Genomic DNA, 19236 nt, shown 5'->3' on the forward strand with positions numbered 1-19236 from the left:
GTCTCAGTGATACGAATAAAATGTAAATTATTTGATTCGATAAAACCTAAAATATTTGTTAGTTTGGAACTTACCAGCCGCGACGCCATCTCTGGAGCAGAATGAGTGTAGCTCAATTTCTTCCGTGAGAAGAGTACTTCCATTTCTACTCCTGGTAAACTTCATGGTGGTACCGAAGGGAAAAAATATTTAAAAACATCAGCGCCATCTGACGTCTGGAAGAAGCCGTCTGTTTCCGGTTTTATTTACTAAACATTTGTATCCTGTCACTGACAGTAGCAGCATAAACTAGATAAATGGCGCCCAATTGTTGTTTCTGGGATTACCAAAAGGGTTGGAGAATGAACACATTACGTTTCTCTCAGTCGTAAAGAAGCACAAACTTCCCGTCTCCCCCAATTAATTTAGATGCCTTTGTGGCGCAATTGGCTAGCGCGTTCGGCTGTTAACCGGAAGGCTGGTGGTTCGATCCCACCCAGGGGCGTAGCATAGGAGTTTTTACATATTCTTTTTATCCTCAGAGACTCCTTATGATAGGTTAAGAATCATATGTATCTTTTCCGTATACATCGTTGCCTAGTCATCAGTGGTGTACAACCATGATAACTCTACAGTTAAACAGATTATGGTTATCTTGATTAGTTATGCTACTTTGCACTCCTTTCATTGATGATGAGTAAACCTTGGGACGCGTAAAATAACAAATAAAAGGAATTTTGAATCGTCAAAACAACAAAACTACTCTCAAAACAACATGTGTACTTCATTTTCGGGAGCCTTCTGGTGGTAATCAGCTAGTTATAAACCTTGTGTGGGACCATGTGGAAAATTCACCCGACTCCCCACTTGGCGTGCCCTTTGGTTACTACTCAGACACGCAGATTGCAGTGAAATTGATAAACTTCAAAAACCGACTGTTCTCACCCAGGATCGAACTGAGGACCTTCAGCGTGTGAGGCCGACGTGATAACCCTCACACTATGAGAACACGAATTTTACCATAGGATCCTTTTTTATAAAATGGTTTTACAACCGAATCTAAGTTAACAATTTAAATAACCACATCAGAACTGTATGCAAAGGATGTCTTGTTCCCACCCAGGATCGAACTGAGGACCTTCAGCGTGTTAGGCCGACGTGATAACCACTACACTATGGGAACTGAATTTAACGCATCGATTGAAACCAAGTTTCGATTAAGACCACATGGAATTGAACGCCCAACGTGGGGCTCGAACCCACGACCCTGAGATTAAGAGTCTCATGCTCTACCGACTGAGCTAGCCAGGCACATGTTGATGGTTAACGCAAACAGAAACGATCCCAACCATTCATTGAGTATTTCTTCTGTCAAAGGAACGGTGGAGTCCTAAAGAAAAATAACAACTTAAATAATTTTTTTGTGTGTGTGTGATTCATACGTTTGATTTCCAGCAAGACATGAAACAGCTGCCTCCACATATGGAAAGGAGGTGGGTTAGACCATGATATATATCGGGAGTAGTAACGGCTGCAGAATCAGTTGAGCTACGCGTGTTAAGCTCCAGAGATGGCGTTTGCGGCTGGTTAATTGGAATTTCTGAAGAGAGGGAATGAGAGAAAGAAAGCAAAGATTCAAGGGTTAAGGTAAGGAAAGTAAACGTTTCCGAACTAAACCTTCCTCTTTATCACACGTGTCCATATGGTAGATCACGTGATACAAACTTTTACCCTAAATTTCTCCAACGATGAATTGTTAACGAATATTTCCCAAATGAGCATTGGATTCGTCTCAGTGATACGAATAAAATGTAAATTATTTGATTCGATAAAACCTAAAATATTTGTTAGTTTGGAACTTACCAGCCGCGACGCCATCTCTGGAGCAGAATGGGTGTAGCTCAATTTCTTCCGTGAGAAGAGTACTTCCATTTCTACTCCTGGTAAACTTCATGGTGGTACCGAAGGGAAAAAATATTTAAAAACATCAGCGCCATCTGACGTCTGGAAGAAGCCGTCTGTTTCCGGTTTTATTTACTAAACATTTGTATCCTGTCACTGACAGTAGCAGCATAAACTAGATAAATGGCGCCCAATTGTTGTTTCTGGGATTACTTAAAAGGGTTGGAGAATGAACACATTACGTTTCTCTCAGTCGTAAAGAAGCACAAACTTCCCGTCTCCCCCAATTAATTTAGATGCCTTTGTGGCGCAATTGGCTAGCGCGTTCGGCTGTTAACCGGAAGGCTGGTGGTTCGATCCCACCCAGGGGCGTAGCATAGGAGTTTTTACATATTCTTTTTTATCCTCAGAGACTCCTTATGATAGGTTAAGAATCATATGTATCTTTTCCGTATACATCGTTGCCTAGTCATCAGTGGTGTACAACCATGATAACTCTACAGTTAAACAGATTATGGTTATCTTGATTAGTTATGCTACTTTGCACTCCTTTCATTGATGATGAGTAAACTTGGGACGCGTAAAATAACAAATAAAAGGAATTTTGAATCGTCAAAACAACAAAACTACTCTCAAAACAACATGTGTACTTCATTTTCGGGAGCCTTCTGGTGGTAATCAGCTAGTTATAAACCTTGTGTGGGACCATGTGGAAAATTCACCCGACTCCCCACTTGGCGTGCCCTTTGGTTACTACTCAGACACGCAGATTGCAGTGAAATTGATAAACTTCAAAACCGACTGTTCTCACCCAGGATCGAACTGAGGACCTTCAGCGTGTGAGGCCGACGTGATAACCGCTACACTATGAGAACACGAATTTTACCATAGGATCCTTTTTATAAAATGGTTTTACAACCGAATCTAAGTTAACAATATAAATAACCACATCAGAACTGTATGCAAGGATGTCTTGTTCCACCCAGGATCGAACTGAGGACCTTCAGCGTGTTAGGCCGACGTGATAACCACTACACTATGGGAACTGAATTTAACGCATCGATTGAAACCAAGTTTCGATTAAGACCACATGGAATTGAACGCCCAACGTGGGGCTCGAACCCACGACCCTGAGATTAAGAGTCTCATGCTCTACCGACTGAGCTAGCCAGGCACATGTTGATGGTTAACGCAAACAGAAACGATCCCAACCATTCATTGAGTATTTCTTCTGTCAAAGGAACGGTGGAGTCCTAAAGAAAAATAACAACTTAAATAATTTTTTTGTGTGTGTGTGATTCATACGTTTGATTTCCAGCAAGACATGAAACAGCTGCCTCCACATATGGAAAGGAGGTGGGTTAGACCATGATATATATCGGGAGTAGTAACGGCTGCAGAATCAGTTGAGCTACGCGTGTTAAGCTCCAGAGATGGCGTTTGCGGCTGGTTAATTGGAATTTCTGAAGAGAGGGAATGAGAGAAAGAAAGCAAAGATTCAAGGGTTAAGGTAAGGAAAGTAAACGTTTCCGAACTAAACCTTCCTCTTTATCACACGTGTCCATATGGTAGATCACGTGATACAAACTTTTACCCTTAATTTTCCCACACGATGAATTGTTAACGAATATTTCCCAAATGAGCATTGGATTCGTCTCAGTGATACGAATAAAATGTAAATTATTTGATTCGATAAAACCTAAAATATTTGTTAGTTTGGAACTTACCAGCCGCGACGCCATCTCTGGAGCAGAATGAGTGTAGCTCAATTTCTTCCGTGAGAAGAGTACTTCCATTTCTACTCCTGGTAAACTTCATGGTGGTACCGAAGGGAAAAAATATTTAAAAACATCAGCGCCATCTGACGTCTGGAAGAAGCCGTCTGTTTCCGGTTTTATTTACTAAACATTTGTATCCTGTCACTGACAGTAGCAGCATAAACTAGATAAATGGCGCCCAATTGTTGTTTCTGGGATTACCAAAAGGGTTGGAGAATGAACACATTACGTTTCTCTCAGTCGTAAAGAAGCACAAAGTTCCCGTCTCCCCCAATTAATTTTGATGCCTTTGTGGCGCAATTGGCTAGCGCGTTCGGCTGTTAACCGGAAGGCTGGTGGTTCGATCCCCACCCAGGGGCGTAGCATAGGAGTTTTTACATATTCTTTTTTATCCTCAGAGACTCCTTATGATAGGTTAAGAATCATCTGTATCTTTTCCGTATACATCGTTGCCTAGTCATCAGTGGTGTACAACCATGATAACTCTACAGTTAAACAGATTATGGTTATCTTGATTAGTTATGCTACTTTGCACTCCTTTCATTGATGATGAGTAAACTTGGGACGCGTAAAATAACAAATTAAAGGAATTTTGAATCGTCAAAACAACAAAACTACTCTCAAAACAACATGTGTACTTCATTTTCGGGAGCCTTCTGGTGGTAATCAGCTAGTTATAAACCTTGTGTGGGACCATGTGGAAAATTCACCCGACTCCCTACTTGGCGTGCCCTTTGGTTACTACTCAGACACGCAGATTGCAGTGAAATTGATAAACTTCAAAAACCGACTGTTCTCACCCAGGATCGAACTGAGGACCTTCAGCGTGTGAGGCCGACGTGATAACCGCTACACTATGAGAACACGAATTTTACCATAGGATCCTTTTTATAAAATGGTTTTACAACCGAATCTAAGTTAACAATTTAAATAACCACATCAGAACTGTATGCAAAGGATGTCTTGTTCCCACCCAGGATCGAACTGAGGACCTTCAGCGTGTTAGGCCGACGTGATAACCACTACACTATGGGAACTGAATTTTACGCATCGATTGAAACCAAGTTTCGATTAAGACCACATGGAATTGAACGCCCAACGTGGGGCTCGAACCCACGACCCTGAGATTAAGAGTCTCATGCTCTACCGACTGAGCTAGCCAGGCACATGTTGATGGTTAACGCAAACAGAAACGATCCCAACCATTCATTGAGTATTTCTTCTGTCAAAGGAACGGTGGAGTCCTAAAGAAAAATAACAACTTAAATAATTTTTTTGTGTGTGTGTGATTTCATACGTTTGATTTCCAGCAAGACATGAAACAGCTGCCTCCACATATGGAAAGGAGGTGGGTTAGACCATGATATATATCGGGAGTAGTAACGGCTGCAGAATCAGTTGAGCTACGCGTGTTAAGCTCCAGAGATGGCGTTTGCGGCTGGTTAATTGGAATTTCTGAAGAGAGGGAATGAGAGAAAGAAAGCAAAGATTCAAGGGTTAAGGTAAAGGAAAGTAAACGTTTCCGAACTAAACCTTCCTCTTTATCACACGTGTCCATATGGTAGATCACGTGATACAAACTTTTACCCTAAATTTCTCCAACGATGAATTGTTAACGAATATTTCCCAAATGAGCATTGGATTCGTTCTCAGTGATACGAATAAAATGTAAATTATTTGATTCGATAAAACCTAAAATATTTGTTAGTTTGGAACTTACCAGGCCGCGACGCCATCTCTGGAGCAGAATGAGTGTAGCTCAATTTCTTCCGTGAGAAGAGTACTTCCATTTCTACTCCTGGTAAACTTCATGGTGGTACCGAAGGAAAAAATATTTAAAAACATCAGCGCCATCTGACGTCTGGAAGAAGCCGTCTGTTTCGGTTTTATTTACTAAACATTTGTATCCTGTCACTGACAGTAGCAGCATAAACTAGATAAATGGCGCCCAATTGTTGTTTCTGGGATTACCAAAAGGGTTGGAGAATGAACACATTACGTTTCTCTCAGTCGTAAAGAAGCACAAAGTTCCCGTCTCCCCCAATTAATTTAGATGCTTTTGTGGCGCAATTGGCTAGCGCGTTCGGCTGTTAACCGGAAGGCTGGTGGTTCGATCCCACCCAGGGGCGTAGCATAGGAGTTTTTACATATTCTTTTTTATCCTCAGAGACTCCTTATGATAGGTTAAGAATCATCTGTATCTTTTCCGTATACATCGTTGCCTAGTCATCAGTGGTGTACAACCATGATAACTCTACAGTTAAACAGATTATGGTTATCTTGATTAGTTATGTTTCTTTGCACTCCTTTCATTGATGATGAGTAAACTTGGGACGCGTAAAATAACAAATAAAAGGAATTTTGAATCGTCAAAACAACAAAACTACTCTCAAAACAACATGTGTACTTCATTTTCGGGAACCTTCTGGTGGTAATCAGCTAGTTATAAACCTTGTGTGGGACCATGTGAAAAATTCACCCGACTCCCCACTTGGCGTGCCCTTTGATTACTACTCAGACACGCAGATTGCAGTGAAATTGATAAACTTCAAAAACCGACTGTTCTCACCCAGGATCGAACTGAGGACCTTCAGCGTGTGAGGCCGACGTGATAACCGCTACACTATGAGAACACGAATTTTACCATAGGATCCTTTTTATAAAATGGTTTTACAACCGAATCTAAGTTAACAATATAAATAACCACATCAGAACTGTATGCAAAGGATGTCTTGTTCCCACCCAGGATCGAACTGAGGACCTTCAGCGTGTTAGGCCGACGTGATATCCACTACACTATGGGAACTGAATTTTATGCATCGATTGAAACCAAGTTTCGATTAAGACCACATGGAATTGAACGCCCAACGTGGGGCTCGAACCCACGACCCTGAGATTAAGAGTCTCATGCTCTACCGACTGAGCTAGCCAGGCACATGATGATGGTTAACGCAAACAGAAACGATCCCAACCATTCATTGAGTATTTCTTCTGTCAAAGGAACGGTGGAGTCCTAAAGAAAAATAACAACTTAAATAATTTTTTTGTGTGTGTGTGATTCATACGTTTGATTTCCAGCAAGACATGAAACAGCTGCCTCCACATATGGAAAGGAGGTGGGTTAGACCATGATATATATCGGGAGTAGTAACGGCTGCAGAATCAGTTGAGCTACGCGTGTTAAGCTCCAGAGATGGCGTTTGCGGCTGGTTAATTGGAATTTCTGAAGAGAGGGAATGAGAGAAAGAAAGCAAAGATTCAAGGGTTAAGGTAAGGAAAGTAAACGTTTCCGAACTAAACCTTCCTCTTTATCACACGTGTCCATATGGTAGATCACGTGATACAAACTTTTACCCTAAATTTCTCCAACGATGAATTGTTAACGAATATTTCCCAAATGAGCATTGGATTCGTCTCAGTGATACGAATAAAATGTAAATTATTTGATTCGATAAAACCTAAAATATTTGTTAGTTTGGAACTTACCAGCCGCGACGCCATCTCTGGAGCAGAATGAGTGTAGCTCAATTTCTTCCGTGAGAAGAGTACTTCCATTTCTACTCCTGGTAAACTTCATGGTGGTACCGAAGGGAAAAATATTTAAAAACATCAGCGCCATCTGACGTCTGGAAGAAGCCGTCTGTTTCCGGTTTTATTTACTAAACATTTGTATCCTGTCACTGACAGTAGCAGCATAAACTAGATAAATGGCGCCCAATTGTTGTTTCTGGGATTACCAAAAGGGTTGGAGAATGAACACATTACGTTTCTCTCAGTCGTAAAGAAGCACAAAGTTCCCGTCTCCCCAATTAATTTAGATGCCTTTGTGGCGCAATTGGCTAGCGCGTTCGGCTGTTAACCGGAAGGCTGGTGGTTCGATCCCACCCAGGGGCGTAGCATAGGAGTTTTTACATATTCTTTTTTATCCTCAGAGACTCCTTATGATAGGTTAAGAATCATCTGTATCTTTTCCGTATACATCGTTGCCTAGTCATCAGTGGTGTACAACCATGATAACTCTACAGTTAAACAGATTATGGTTATCTTGATTAGTTATGCTACTTTGCACTCCTTTCATTGATGATGAGTAAACTTGGGACGCGTAAAATAACAAATAAAAGGAATTTTGAATCGTCAAAACAACAAAACTACTCTCAAAACAACATGTGTACTTCATTTTCGGGAGCCTTCTGGTGGTAATCAGCTAGTTATAAACCTTGTGTGGGACCATGTGGAAAATTCACCCGACTCCCCACTTGGCGTGCCCTTTGGTTACTACTCAGACACGCAGATTGCAGTGAAATTGATAAACTTCAAAAACCGACTGTTCTCACCCAGGATCGAACTGAGGACCTTCAGCGTGTGAGGCCGACGTGATAACCGCTACACTATGAGAACACGAATTTTACCATAGGATCCTTTTTATAAAATGGTTTTACAACCGAATCTAAGTTAACAATATAAATAACCACATCAGAACTGTATGCAAAGGATGTCTTGTTCCCACCCAGGATCGAACTGAGGACCTTCAGCGTGTTAGGCCGACGTGATAACCACTACACTATGGGAACTGAATCTTACGCATCGATTGAAACCAAGTTTCGATTAAGACCACATGGAATTGAACGCCCAACGTGGGGCTCGAACCCACGACCCTGAGATTAAGAGTCTCATGCTCTACCGACTGAGCTAGCCAGGCACATGTTGATGGTTAACGCAAACAGAAACGATCCCAACCATTCATTGAGTATTTCTTCTGTCAAAGGAACGGTGGAGTCCTAAAGAAAAATAACAACTTAAATAATTTTTTTGTGTGTGTGTGATTCATACGTTTGATTTCCAGCAAGACATGAAACAGCTGCCTCCACATATGGAAAGGAGGTGGGTTAGACCATGATATATATCGGGAGTAGTAACGGCTGCAGAATCAGTTGAGCTACGCGTGTTAAGCTCCAGAGATGGCGTTTGCGGCTGGTTAATTGGAATTTCTGAAGAGAGGGAATGAGAGAAAGAAAGCAAAGATTCAAGGGTTAAGGTAAGGAAAGTAAACGTTTCCGAACTAAACCTTCCTCTTTATCACACGTGTCCATATGGTAGATCACGTGATACAAACTTTACCCTAAATTTCTCCAACGATGAATTGTTAACGAATATTTCCCAAATGAGCATTGGATTCGTCTCAGTGATACGAATAAAATGTAAATTATTTGATTCGATAAAACCTAAAATATTTGTTAGTTTGGAACTTACCAGCCGCGACGCCATCTCTGGAGCAGAATGAGTGTAGCTCAATTTCTTCCGTGAGAAGAGTACTTCCATTTCTACTCCTGGTAAACTTCATGGTGGTACCGAAGGGAAAAAATATTTAAAAACATCGGCGCCATCTGACGTCTGGAAGAAGCCGTCTGTTTCCGGTTTTATTTACTAAACATTTGTATCCTGTCACTGACAGTAGCAGCATAAACTAGATAAATGGCGCCCAATTGTTGTTTCTGGGATTACCAAAAGGGTTGGAGAATGAACACATTACGTTTCTCTCAGTCGTAAAGAAGCACAAAGTTCCCGTCTCCCCCAATTAATTTTGATGCCTTTGTGGCGCAATTGGCTAGCGCGTTCGGCTGTTAACCGGAAGGCTGGTGGTTCGATCCCACCCAGGGGCGTAGCATAGGAGTTTTTACATATTCTTTTTTATCCTCAGAGACTCCTTATGATAGGTTAAGAATCATCTGTATCTTTTCCGTATACATCGTTGCCTAGTCATCAGTGGTGTACAACCATGATAACTCTACAGTTAAACAGATTATGGTTATCTTGATTAGTTATGCTACTTTGCACTCCTTTCATTGATGATGAGTAAACTTGGGACGCGTAAAATAACAAATAAAAGGAATTTTGAATCGTCAAAACAACAAAACTACTCTCAAAACAACATGTGTACTTCATTTTCGGGAGCCTTCTGGTGGTAATCAGCTAGTTATAAACCTTGTGTGGGACCATGTGGAAAATTCACCCGACTCCCCACTTGGCGTGCCCTTTGGTTACTACTCAGACACGCAAATTGCAGTGAAATTGATAAACTTCAAAAACCGACTGTTCTCACCCAGGATCGAACTGAGGACCTTCAGCGTGTGAGGCCGACGTGATAACCGCTACACTATGAGAACACGAATTTTACCATAGGATCCTTTTTATAAAATGGTTTTACAACCGAATCTAAGTTAACAATATAAATAACCACATCAGAACTGTATGCAAAGGATGTCTTGTTCCCACCCAGGATCGAACTGAGGACCTTCAGCGTGTTAGGCCGACGTGATAACCACTACACTATGGGAACTGAATCTTACGCATCGATTGAAACCAAGTTTCGATTAAGACCACATGGAATTGAACGCCCAACGTGGGGCTCGAACCCACGACCCTGAGATTAAGAGTCTCATGCTCTACCGACTGAGCTAGCCAGGCACATGTTGATGGTTAACGCAAACAGAAACGATCCCAACCATTCATTGAGTATTTCTTCTGTCAAAGGAACGGTGGAGTCCTAAAGAAAAATAACAACTTAAATAATTTTTTTGTGTGTGTGTGATTCATACGTTTGATTTCCAGCAAGACATGAAACAGCTGCCTCCACATATGGAAAGGAGGTGGGTTAGACCATGATATACATCGGGAGTAGTAACGGCTGCAGAATCAGTTGAGCTACGCGTGTTAAGCTCCAGAGATGGCGTTTGCGGCTGGTTAATTGGAATTTCTGAAGAGAGGGAATGAGAGAAAGAAAGCAAAGATTCAAGGGTTAAGGTAAGGAAAGTAAACGTTTCCGAACTAAACCTTCCTCTTTATCACACGTGTCCATATGGTAGATCACGTGATACAAACTTTTACCCTAAATTTCTCCAACGATGAATTGTTAACGAATATTTCCCAAATGAGCATTGGATTCGTCTCAGTGATACGAATAAAATGTAAATTATTTGATTCGATAAAACCTAAAATATTTGTTAGTTTGGAACTTACCAGCCGCGACGCCATCTCTGGAGCAGAATGAGTGTAGCTCAATTTCTTCCGTGAGAAGAGTACTTCCATTTCTACTCCTGGTAAACTTCATGGTGGTACCGAAGGGAAAAAATATTTAAAAACATCAGCGCCATCTGACGTCTGGAAGAAGCCGTCTGTTTCCGGTTTTATTTACTAAACATTTGTATCCTGTCACTGACAGTAGCAGCATAAACTAGATAAATGGCGCCCAATTGTTGTTTCTGGGATTACCAAAAGGGTTGGAGAATGAACACATTACGTTTCTCTCAGTCGTAAAGAAGCACAAAGTTCCCGTCTCCCCCAATTAATTTAGATGCTTTTGTGGCGCAATTGGCTAGCGCGTTCGGCTGTTAACCGGAAGGCTGGTGGTTCGATCCCACCTAGGGGCGTAGCATAGGAGTTTTTACATATTCTTTTTTATCCTCAGAGACTCCTTATGATAGGTTAAGAATCATCTGTATCTTTTCCGTATACATCGTTGCCTAGTCATCAGTGGTGTACAGTATCCTGCACAAAAATCCGAACACCGATTTAATTTTTTAAAGCCACCTATTGGCGGAGTAAAGGGTTTTTTGTTTGTTTTTCTTTAAGAGGGAGGGTAGACGGGGTGACGGACACATAAGGCAGGGTTGGGTAAGTCTAGAATTTTTTTTTATGCCTTAAGCTATTACGCTTTAAGGCAAGTAACAGGTCGGGACATTTTGCAACCCCCAGGGTGATGTGTTTTTTTTAAACGACAGTTGGAAATGTTGGATTTAGGCTCTGTAATATTCTTTACCCAAAATAAATTACACAGCTGCCTGTGCACAATTTTGTCGATACTGTTGGCATATGTGTAGAGCCTCTAATTGCGACGGCGGAATTCAGTGTTCGATTCTCGATAAAGAATTGCAATATATTAGGTATCTTTATAATATTCTTCATTCGCATATGCTGGGAATATTATTTTTCTTAGAACGAAATAAATTATTATTTTTTTAAGTTATTTAATAAACAAAAAAAAGCACATATAGCTCAATGAAAATTTGTTTTATATATGAACGAGAATTCCTCGTAAGATAACCACAATAATTTATCACCTCAACCGGAATCGAACACCGATCTCCAGCATCACATTCAGAAACGCTACACCTACGCCATTGATAACGACGTAAACATTTACAGGCAGCTGGAAGATAAGCTAAATTGTTTCGGTAAGCAACATTACCAAGCCCAAGCCCTAAATTTCCAACTGTCGTTTAAAAAAACACACCACCCTGGGGGTTGCAAAAATGTCCTGACCTGTAACTTGCCTTAAAGCATAATACCTTAAGGCATTTTTTTTTTAATGTCTAGACTTACCCAACCCTGTCCTGTCGTGTCCATCACCCTTAACCCTTCCCCTTAAAAAAAACAAAAAACCCGCTACGCCGCCAATAGGTGGCTTAAAAAAATTAAATCGGTGTTCGGATTTTTGTGCAGGATACTGTACAACCATGATAACAAGGGGTTCGACACTCAAAAAATACCCACACGCATGTCCCTAAAAAAAATATAAAAACGCGCGAAACGGTTTTTTCCTCCCTCTTTTACCAGATTTTCTTATTGTTTTCTTGCCTCCAAAAATTTCCATAACCACTTTTTGTCTTCCAAATTCCCAGCTTCTTCCCCAAAAAGTGGAAAATAACTTTTTATTCTCCATTTTTACTTTTTTTCGCTTTTCCCCCTATTTTTCACTTTTCTAATTTTTTTGTTTTAAAATAAGAGACCAGCTGAAGTGTAGTGAGTCGGAATAGTTTATTTAGTCCCTTGATAATGTCATGTCCTTGAGAAAATTTGATAGTTGGTTAACTGTTGCATTGGTAAAAAACAATTGTTTTGAACCTTGGGCATCAAACGTAAATGTTGGAGAAGGACAACTACAAATATACGAAACACAAGGGTGAAAACCATGATGGACATGTACTTCGATTAATTTTCCCGAAAATATAGATTGATTTATATCTAGTTTATACCATATGCAGAGTACCCCAACCTCATGGTCTTTTTGATCAACTATCCATTCAAACATGGAAATAGATTTTTTAGTGCTGTTAAAGTATGCAAAAGAGAGAACTCGCCCCAAAAAAAAACCATTCCCTTCCAAATTCCGAAAAAGACACCAGTCTCCAATTTGTACAACTTTTCGAGTTGAAACAGAAGTTATTTTTAATTTTCTTCTTTCGGAAAAATTTGCCAACTGCATGACTCGTAAAGTGCGATCATTGCTTAATCGCCGAACTGAATTTTCACAAAACCACACGACCGCGCTTTTTTTAACGACAATTTGCGATCCATTATTACAAATGATACTAGCAAAAGCGCTAGACTCAAGCTGGCGAGAAACCAAATGAGAAAAATCTCTTAGCTGGGCCATTCCAAGAGACTTCAGTACATCTATGTCATATTCATCACCCGCGTCAGGACATGGCTGGACGTTTTCCTCGACCGCTGTTTCTTCTGCACCGGAGTCATCCAACTCCAACAGCAAGTTGCTATCAATCAATGCTGCAGGGTGTTCCTTATCTTTTCGAGACACATTGATTCGTTGAACTAGTTCTTGATTGAACATAAATTTCTTTTTCCTCTCATTTTCACACCTAAAAATCCAATCATATAAGAATATTACAAAATGTTTTATTGTCTCGAGAATTTTTTTACCTAATAATTGAAACTGATGGTCAACATCTACCATGGCCTTGCGAATTATACGTTCGATTTCCTCATCGGAGGGTAAATGAGAAGGAAGATTGAAAGAAATATTTTTGCCATCGTCTTGGCTCTGGTCTTCAAAAGCATGAGTAAACCTCGGGAAATAAACTCCATCGTTTTCTCCTTCTCCCAGAAGTTGGTTTGCGGCATCCGCTCTCTCGCTACGACTGAAAAAACCTTTTCCACTTAAATTTACTTGGGTCGATTCTGTTGAAGTCAACGACCGGACAAGTCGAAAAAAAGATTCGCAGCTCTGACTCCCAAAATGCCACGGCCGAAACAGATGAGGAGTTCCATTCTCTCTTAGTCTCCTTGATATGAGGACTAAGGAGTGGGCATTTATCTCAACACACATGTACGCGTTGAGGGTGATGAAATTAATATCTAGTTTGTATCCGTTTTCTTGAAGCCAATGTCGCCAATACCGTAAAGCGAGACAAGAATACCATATTCCATATATTCTGTCTAGTGGTGATAAGCTTTTATCCAAATAACTTGCTGTTATTAGTCTCATTAGCTTAAGATAGAAGCACGTTACTTCTGAACCTGATGAAATAATATACATACAACAAGATATATAGTTGACGTCAGACCATTCACAATTTTCTATTTTCTAACTATGATTTTATAAAAAAGTTATACCTGCTACTTTGTCGCACAGAATATCAGTGACACAAGGGTCACACAGTCTTCTTACAGCATCGTAATTCATTTTGTCGTGCAAATTTAGATCACCATTTTTTAAGTGGTGCTGCCCTTTGGTAACTTCTGTTAAGAGTTGTTCAAGGTCAGACACCGAAGCAATCCCTTTACCTATTGTGAGAAATGTAGCTCGGTCTCTTTTCAGTAACCGCGTTCGAAATTTTGCGCCTGTATGCGAACAATTGAAAATAAGCTCCGTCTGCATTATAAATACTAAGAAAATGTTCGGCGTTCGGAATTGTACCTATGTGAACTGTGTCTTGTACTGGCACTGCACTGTTTATTACATCGGCGGCGAAAAAAATCCCATTGTCGTTTCAGTAGCCAACCCGTTTCGTCAGCTATTTGTTGTGCTGCATAAAGAGAAAATACTTGCCATCACATTATTTTACTTTTCTTAAAATAACTACTTATATACCGTACCGCTTCTGCCTTTTTTTTGTCGTGAGAGACGGGGGGAAGCGCACCTAAATTCAAAACTTGGCGCATCATTTTCATTTCTCTACTGTCTCCGTCTGCGGAATATGTAAGCATTCGGATTCCCAACTTGTTTAGTTCGGCTTCAATATAATTAGCCCTGTGCTTAACATCGTCTGCCGTAAATCTGTTGTTTGAACAGAAAGAAGCAATCCGGATAGCCGGGATTTGCTCATCCATGGTTTGCGCCATAACAGTGATAACCACAGCTGCACGTTCATATTTTTCGAATAAATTAACAATATCCTCGGCGGTCCTGACAGAAGAAGCTAGCGAATCGGGAAATCCTGCGAATATTTAGTTTTAATGAAAACATTCATAATACATAGAAAAGAACAGAAAATTAATACCATTGCATCGCAGCGGAAGACTAAATCCAATGACTCTGTTTGTCCTTTTATCGTATTCTCTCTGTCCGACGATGGCTGTTCCGTCTTCCGCAATGGAAACGACTGGTGGCAGTCTATGTTTATCCAAAATTTCTTTAAGTAACGCAACATTTACTTCTCCTTCGGGTACTGATTTGTGAAACGAGGATAATTTTCTCTCAATAGTTCTGCAACTAGGAAATATTCCTTCAAAATTAGCACTTAACACTTCATAAAATTTACGACCACCCTGAATATAACTGTACATGGCAAAATGTAATAGTCCAATATCCTTGTCGTAACGATATCCACCAGGTTTTTTTTTAATTTGAACGCTAGCTTGAATGTTCAAGCGTTGAAGCAATGTTCTTCTTGAGCTTGAGTCTTTTGATTGCGTTTTCTGGACAGAGTACGACTCACTACTGCTGTCCGTTACTGAAAACCTGGCTCTCATTAGAAGGCAAGTTAGAAGGTTCCGACCCGACAGTTTCTGATGAAGATGCTCCGGAGCAAAGTCTATTAGGTTGTGATTGTGAAATTTGGGCTTGATTACTTTGACCACTGGTTCCTGGGGTTGCCCCATGACTTGTAGCATCATGACCGTGCTTCCTTTTGTGGAAATTATTGATGTGATTCACATAAGCAGAAAATTTCCAGCCGACATGTTTGTCACCATTTACGTTAAACGGCGCTATTTTACACGTAGAACAAGTAATTTTAGGCTGTTCGCTTTCATGATTGTCAATCGTCCATTTAATAGACGGTAAATCCCACGTATCACGAAGTTTGCTTTTGAAATCCAATTGAATAAGTATTCCTGTAACGATTTTCCCTTTCGTCTTATCACGCGTGTAGTATTTTGTGTTTCTTCAAGTGTTCCTTCTAACGTAACGTTTGTCATATCACTTTGGCCTTCTGAAACATTTGCAGCACGACTTACGACTCGCATCACAGAATCTATGGGAAGAACATTAGTAGGGCTAACTTCTTGTAATCCTCCATTCACAGGCATATCAGCCAAGCCATCAGCACTGTTATTTTTTTTCTCCCTGACTCTGATGAACTGAAGGTAGACACTCTCTTTCTTTTGCGTCCTGATGACGGTAAAATGTCATAGGAAAAGTTTTCTTGACTTCGCGCTGTTATTTTTTGAGCAGTGTCAACAACATCAGCAATTAAAGCTTTTTCTCCTGGCATAAAACTAAACTTCGAAGGAATTTTTGCAAACATTTCTCCAAAAATGCTGACTTTCTCAGCTTCGGGTAAGTCAGCAACGTAATCTACATCAGCAAGGATTGTTCTTACAAAATGTTCTAATTCAGCACAATCGGGATTTATTCGAGCCAAAGTACGAAAAGAACTATAACCGAGCTTTAATAATATGCACTTGATTTTTGGGGTAACATTTATGTCAAATTCTGTATGCAGAATAGAAAAAACACAGTTTTCCCCCATTTTCGTCACTCTTGGCACTAGATCGCAGATACAGGTGTTCAGAACCGCACGACAAAGTAGTCTACATTCAACTGAAACAAACCAAATATGCGAAAATTCTACTTTTTTTCCGAAAAGATTCATTTTTTTCACTTTTTTCAATTTTTTTTCACTTTTTTACCTCTTACTTCTCAAAGTGACGAAAAATAAATTTTTAGTCGCCACTTCCCCTTTTTTTCTCATTTGGACTATATCATATTGGGGCGTTTCAAGCATCTTTTTCTTCTCTTTTATTTGTAGAACTGATTCCCGCGCATCAAATTTTTTCATTTTCTAGTCCTTTTTTGAGTGTCGAACCCCTTGCATGATAACTCTACAGTTAAACAGATTATGGTTATCTTGATTAGTTATGCTACTTTGCACTCCTTTCATTGATGATGAGTAAACTTGGGACGCGTAAAATAACAAATTAAAGGAATTTTGAATCGTCAAAACAACAAAACTACTCTCAAAACAACATGTGTACTTCATTTTCGGGAGCCTTCTGGTGGTAATCAGCTAGTTATAAACCTTGTGTGGGACCATATGGAAAATTCACCCGACTCCCCACTTGGCGTGCCCTTTGGTTACTACTCAGACACGCAGATTGCAGTGAAATTGATAAACTTCAAAAACCGACTGTTCTCACCCAGGATCGAACTGAGGACCTTCAGCGTGTGAGGCCGACGTGATAACCGCTACACTATGAGAACACGAATTTTACCATAGGATCCTTTTTATAAAATGGTTTTACAACCGAATCTAAGTTAACAATATAAATAACCACATCAGAACTGTATGCAAAGGATGTCTTGTTCCCACCCAGGATCGAACTGAGGACCTTCAGCGTGTTAGGCCGACGTGATAACCACTACACTATGGGAACTGAATTTTACGCATCGATTGAAACCAAGTTTCGATTAAGACCACATGGAATTGAACGCCCAACGTGGGGCTCGAACCCACGACCCTGAGATTAAGAGTCTCATGCTCTACCGACTGAGCTAGCCAGGCACATGTTCATGGTTAACGCAAACAGAAACGATCCCAACCATTCATTGAGTATTTCTTCTGTCAAAGGAACGGTGGAGTCCTAAAGAAAAATAACAACTTAAATAATTTTTTTGTGTGTGTGTGATTCATACGTTTGATTTCCAGCAAGACATGAAACAGCTGCCTCCACATATGGAAAGGAGGTGGGTTAGACCATGATATATATCGGGAGTAGTAACGGCTGCAGAATCAGTTGAGCTACGCGTGTTAAGCTCCAGAGATGGCGTTTGCGGCTGGTTAATTGGAATTTCTGAAGAGAGGGAATGAGAGAAAGAAAGCAAAGATTCAAGGGTTAAGGTAAGGAAAGTAAACGTTTCCGAACTAAACCTTCCTCTTTATCACACGTGTCCATATGGTAGATCACGTGATACAAACTTTTACCCTAAATTTCTCCAACGATGAATTGTTAACGAATATTTCCCAAATGAGCATTGGATTCGTCTCAGTGATACGAATAAAATGTAAATTATTTGATTCGATAAAACCTAAAATATTTGTTAGTTTGGAACTTACCAGCCGCGACGCCATCTCTGGAGCAGAATGAGTGTAGCTCAATTTCTTCCGTGAGAAGAGTACTTCCATTTCTACTCCTGGTAAACTTCATGGTGGTACCGAAGGGAAAAAATATTTAAAAACATCAGCGCCATCTGACGTCTGGAAGAAGCCGTCTGTTTCCGGTTTTATTTACTAAACATTTGTATCCTGTCACTGACAGTAGCAGCATAAACTAGATAAATGGCGCCCAATTGTTGTTTCTGGGATTACCAAAAGGGTTGGAGAATGAACACATTACGTTTCTCTCAGTCGTAAAGAAGCACAAAGTTCCCGTCTCCCCCAATTAATTTAGATGCCTTTGTGGCGCAATTGGCTAGCGCGTTCGGCTGTTAACCGGAAGGCTGGTGGTTCGATCCCACCCAGGGGCGTAGCATAGGAGTTTTTACATATTCTTTTTTATCCTCAGAGACTCCTTATGATAGGTTAAGAATCATCTGTATCTTTTCCGTATACATCGTTGCCTAGTCATCAGTGGTATACAACCATGATAACTCTACAGTTAAACAGATTATGGTTATCTTGATTAGTTATGCTACTTTGCACTCCTTTCATTGATGATGAGTAAACTTGGGACGCGTAAAATAACAAATAAAAGGAATTTTGAATCGTCAAAACAACAAAACTACTCTCAAAACAACATGTGTACTTCATTTTCGGGAGCCTTCTGGTGGTAATCAGCTAGTTATAAACCTTGTGTGGGACCATGTGGAAAATTCACCCGACTCCCCACTTGGCGTGCCCTTTGGTTACTACTCAGACACGCATATTGCAGTGAAATTGATAAACTTCAAAAACCGACTGTTCTCACACAGGATCGAACTGAGGACCTTCAGCGTGTGAGGCCGACGTGATAACCGCTACACTATGAGAACACGAATTTTACCATAGGACCCTTTTTATAAAATGGTTTTACAACCGAATCTAAGTTAACAATATAAATAACCACATCAGAACTGTATGCAAAGGATGTCTTGTTCCCACCCAGGATCGAACTGAGGACCTTCAGCGTGTTAGGCCGACGTGATAACCACTACACTATGGGAACTGAATCTTACGCATCGATTGAAACCAAGTTTCGATTAAGACCACATGGAATTGAACGCCCAACGTGGGGCTCGAACCCACGACCCTGAGATTAAGAGTCTCATGCTCTACCGACTGAGCTAGCCAGTCACATGTTG

At 40.4% G+C, this 19236-nt stretch overlaps 1 protein-coding gene, 1 long non-coding RNA gene and 24 other non-coding genes across 26 annotated transcripts; 5 read left to right on the forward strand and 21 right to left on the reverse strand.

Moving 5' to 3' along the window:
• The first annotated feature begins 410 nt into the window (after positions 1-410).
• Positions 411-484, forward strand: Trnan-guu. Its single transcript has one exon. It is a non-coding gene; the product is annotated as a tRNA-Asn (tRNA).
• Positions 485-1089: 605 nt separating this feature from the next.
• Trnav-aac lies at positions 1090-1162 on the reverse strand. The gene has a single exon. It is a non-coding gene; the product is annotated as a tRNA-Val (tRNA).
• A 55-nt stretch (positions 1163-1217) lies between these two features.
• Trnak-cuu lies at positions 1218-1290 on the reverse strand. The gene has a single exon. It is a non-coding gene; the product is annotated as a tRNA-Lys (tRNA).
• An 889-nt stretch (positions 1291-2179) lies between these two features.
• On the forward strand, positions 2180-2253 carry Trnan-guu. The gene has a single exon. It is a non-coding gene; the product is annotated as a tRNA-Asn (tRNA).
• Positions 2254-2683: 430 nt separating this feature from the next.
• On the reverse strand, positions 2684-2756 carry Trnav-cac. The gene has a single exon. It is a non-coding gene; the product is annotated as a tRNA-Val (tRNA).
• A 226-nt stretch (positions 2757-2982) lies between these two features.
• On the reverse strand, positions 2983-3055 carry Trnak-cuu. Its single transcript has one exon. It is a non-coding gene; the product is annotated as a tRNA-Lys (tRNA).
• A 1395-nt stretch (positions 3056-4450) lies between these two features.
• On the reverse strand, positions 4451-4523 carry Trnav-cac. Its single transcript has one exon. It is a non-coding gene; the product is annotated as a tRNA-Val (tRNA).
• A 100-nt stretch (positions 4524-4623) lies between these two features.
• Trnav-aac lies at positions 4624-4696 on the reverse strand. Its single transcript has one exon. It is a non-coding gene; the product is annotated as a tRNA-Val (tRNA).
• A 55-nt stretch (positions 4697-4751) lies between these two features.
• Trnak-cuu lies at positions 4752-4824 on the reverse strand. Its single transcript has one exon. It is a non-coding gene; the product is annotated as a tRNA-Lys (tRNA).
• Positions 4825-6219: 1395 nt separating this feature from the next.
• Positions 6220-6292, reverse strand: Trnav-cac. The gene has a single exon. It is a non-coding gene; the product is annotated as a tRNA-Val (tRNA).
• Positions 6293-6520: 228 nt separating this feature from the next.
• Positions 6521-6593, reverse strand: Trnak-cuu. Its single transcript has one exon. It is a non-coding gene; the product is annotated as a tRNA-Lys (tRNA).
• Positions 6594-7479: 886 nt separating this feature from the next.
• Trnan-guu lies at positions 7480-7553 on the forward strand. The gene has a single exon. It is a non-coding gene; the product is annotated as a tRNA-Asn (tRNA).
• Positions 7554-7984: 431 nt separating this feature from the next.
• On the reverse strand, positions 7985-8057 carry Trnav-cac. Its single transcript has one exon. It is a non-coding gene; the product is annotated as a tRNA-Val (tRNA).
• A 100-nt stretch (positions 8058-8157) lies between these two features.
• Positions 8158-8230, reverse strand: Trnav-aac. Its single transcript has one exon. It is a non-coding gene; the product is annotated as a tRNA-Val (tRNA).
• A 55-nt stretch (positions 8231-8285) lies between these two features.
• Trnak-cuu lies at positions 8286-8358 on the reverse strand. Its single transcript has one exon. It is a non-coding gene; the product is annotated as a tRNA-Lys (tRNA).
• An 887-nt stretch (positions 8359-9245) lies between these two features.
• On the forward strand, positions 9246-9319 carry Trnan-guu. Its single transcript has one exon. It is a non-coding gene; the product is annotated as a tRNA-Asn (tRNA).
• A 431-nt stretch (positions 9320-9750) lies between these two features.
• On the reverse strand, positions 9751-9823 carry Trnav-cac. Its single transcript has one exon. It is a non-coding gene; the product is annotated as a tRNA-Val (tRNA).
• A 100-nt stretch (positions 9824-9923) lies between these two features.
• Trnav-aac lies at positions 9924-9996 on the reverse strand. The gene has a single exon. It is a non-coding gene; the product is annotated as a tRNA-Val (tRNA).
• Positions 9997-10051: 55 nt separating this feature from the next.
• Positions 10052-10124, reverse strand: Trnak-cuu. Its single transcript has one exon. It is a non-coding gene; the product is annotated as a tRNA-Lys (tRNA).
• Positions 10125-12454: 2330 nt separating this feature from the next.
• LOC123477582 lies at positions 12455-15756 on the reverse strand. Its single transcript, XM_045180968.1, has 6 exons — positions 14957-15756; positions 14553-14893; positions 14374-14482; positions 14070-14297; positions 13377-13973; positions 12455-13315 (listed from the first exon to the last, which is right to left on the reverse strand). The coding sequence occupies exons 1-3, from the start codon at positions 15570-15572 to the stop codon at positions 14471-14473; spliced, it is 969 nt and encodes a 322-aa protein (XP_045036903.1). The 5' UTR covers positions 15573-15756; the 3' UTR covers positions 12455-13315; positions 13377-13973; positions 14070-14297; positions 14374-14470.
• A 535-nt stretch (positions 15757-16291) lies between these two features.
• LOC123477583 lies at positions 16292-16772 on the reverse strand. The gene is made up of 2 exons (XR_006652687.1): positions 16590-16772; positions 16292-16500 (listed from the first exon to the last, which is right to left on the reverse strand). It is a non-coding gene; the product is annotated as an uncharacterized LOC123477583 (long non-coding RNA).
• Positions 16773-17087: 315 nt separating this feature from the next.
• On the reverse strand, positions 17088-17160 carry Trnav-cac. The gene has a single exon. It is a non-coding gene; the product is annotated as a tRNA-Val (tRNA).
• Positions 17161-17260: 100 nt separating this feature from the next.
• Positions 17261-17333, reverse strand: Trnav-aac. The gene has a single exon. It is a non-coding gene; the product is annotated as a tRNA-Val (tRNA).
• Positions 17334-17388: 55 nt separating this feature from the next.
• Positions 17389-17461, reverse strand: Trnak-cuu. The gene has a single exon. It is a non-coding gene; the product is annotated as a tRNA-Lys (tRNA).
• An 888-nt stretch (positions 17462-18349) lies between these two features.
• Trnan-guu lies at positions 18350-18423 on the forward strand. The gene has a single exon. It is a non-coding gene; the product is annotated as a tRNA-Asn (tRNA).
• Positions 18424-19027: 604 nt separating this feature from the next.
• Positions 19028-19100, reverse strand: Trnav-aac. Its single transcript has one exon. It is a non-coding gene; the product is annotated as a tRNA-Val (tRNA).
• Positions 19101-19236: the final 136 nt, after the last annotated feature.

This window comes from Daphnia magna, unplaced genomic scaffold (genome assembly GCF_020631705.1).
Source record: "Daphnia magna isolate NIES unplaced genomic scaffold, ASM2063170v1.1 Dm_contigs096, whole genome shotgun sequence".
Taxonomy (NCBI): Eukaryota; Metazoa; Arthropoda; class Branchiopoda; order Diplostraca; family Daphniidae; genus Daphnia; species Daphnia magna.

What these genes read in the sequence shown, in the direction of transcription:
- LOC123477582 (XM_045180968.1), bottom strand. Translation starts at nt 15,572, where the DNA reads ATGATGCTACAAGTCATGGGGCAACCCCAGGAACCAGTGGTCAAAGTA. An exon ending in TCTTCCGCTGCGATGCAATG is followed by an intron (nt 14,894 to 14,956) that starts GTATTAATTTTC and finishes AAATATTCGCAG; the next exon opens with GATTTCCCGATTCGCTAGCT.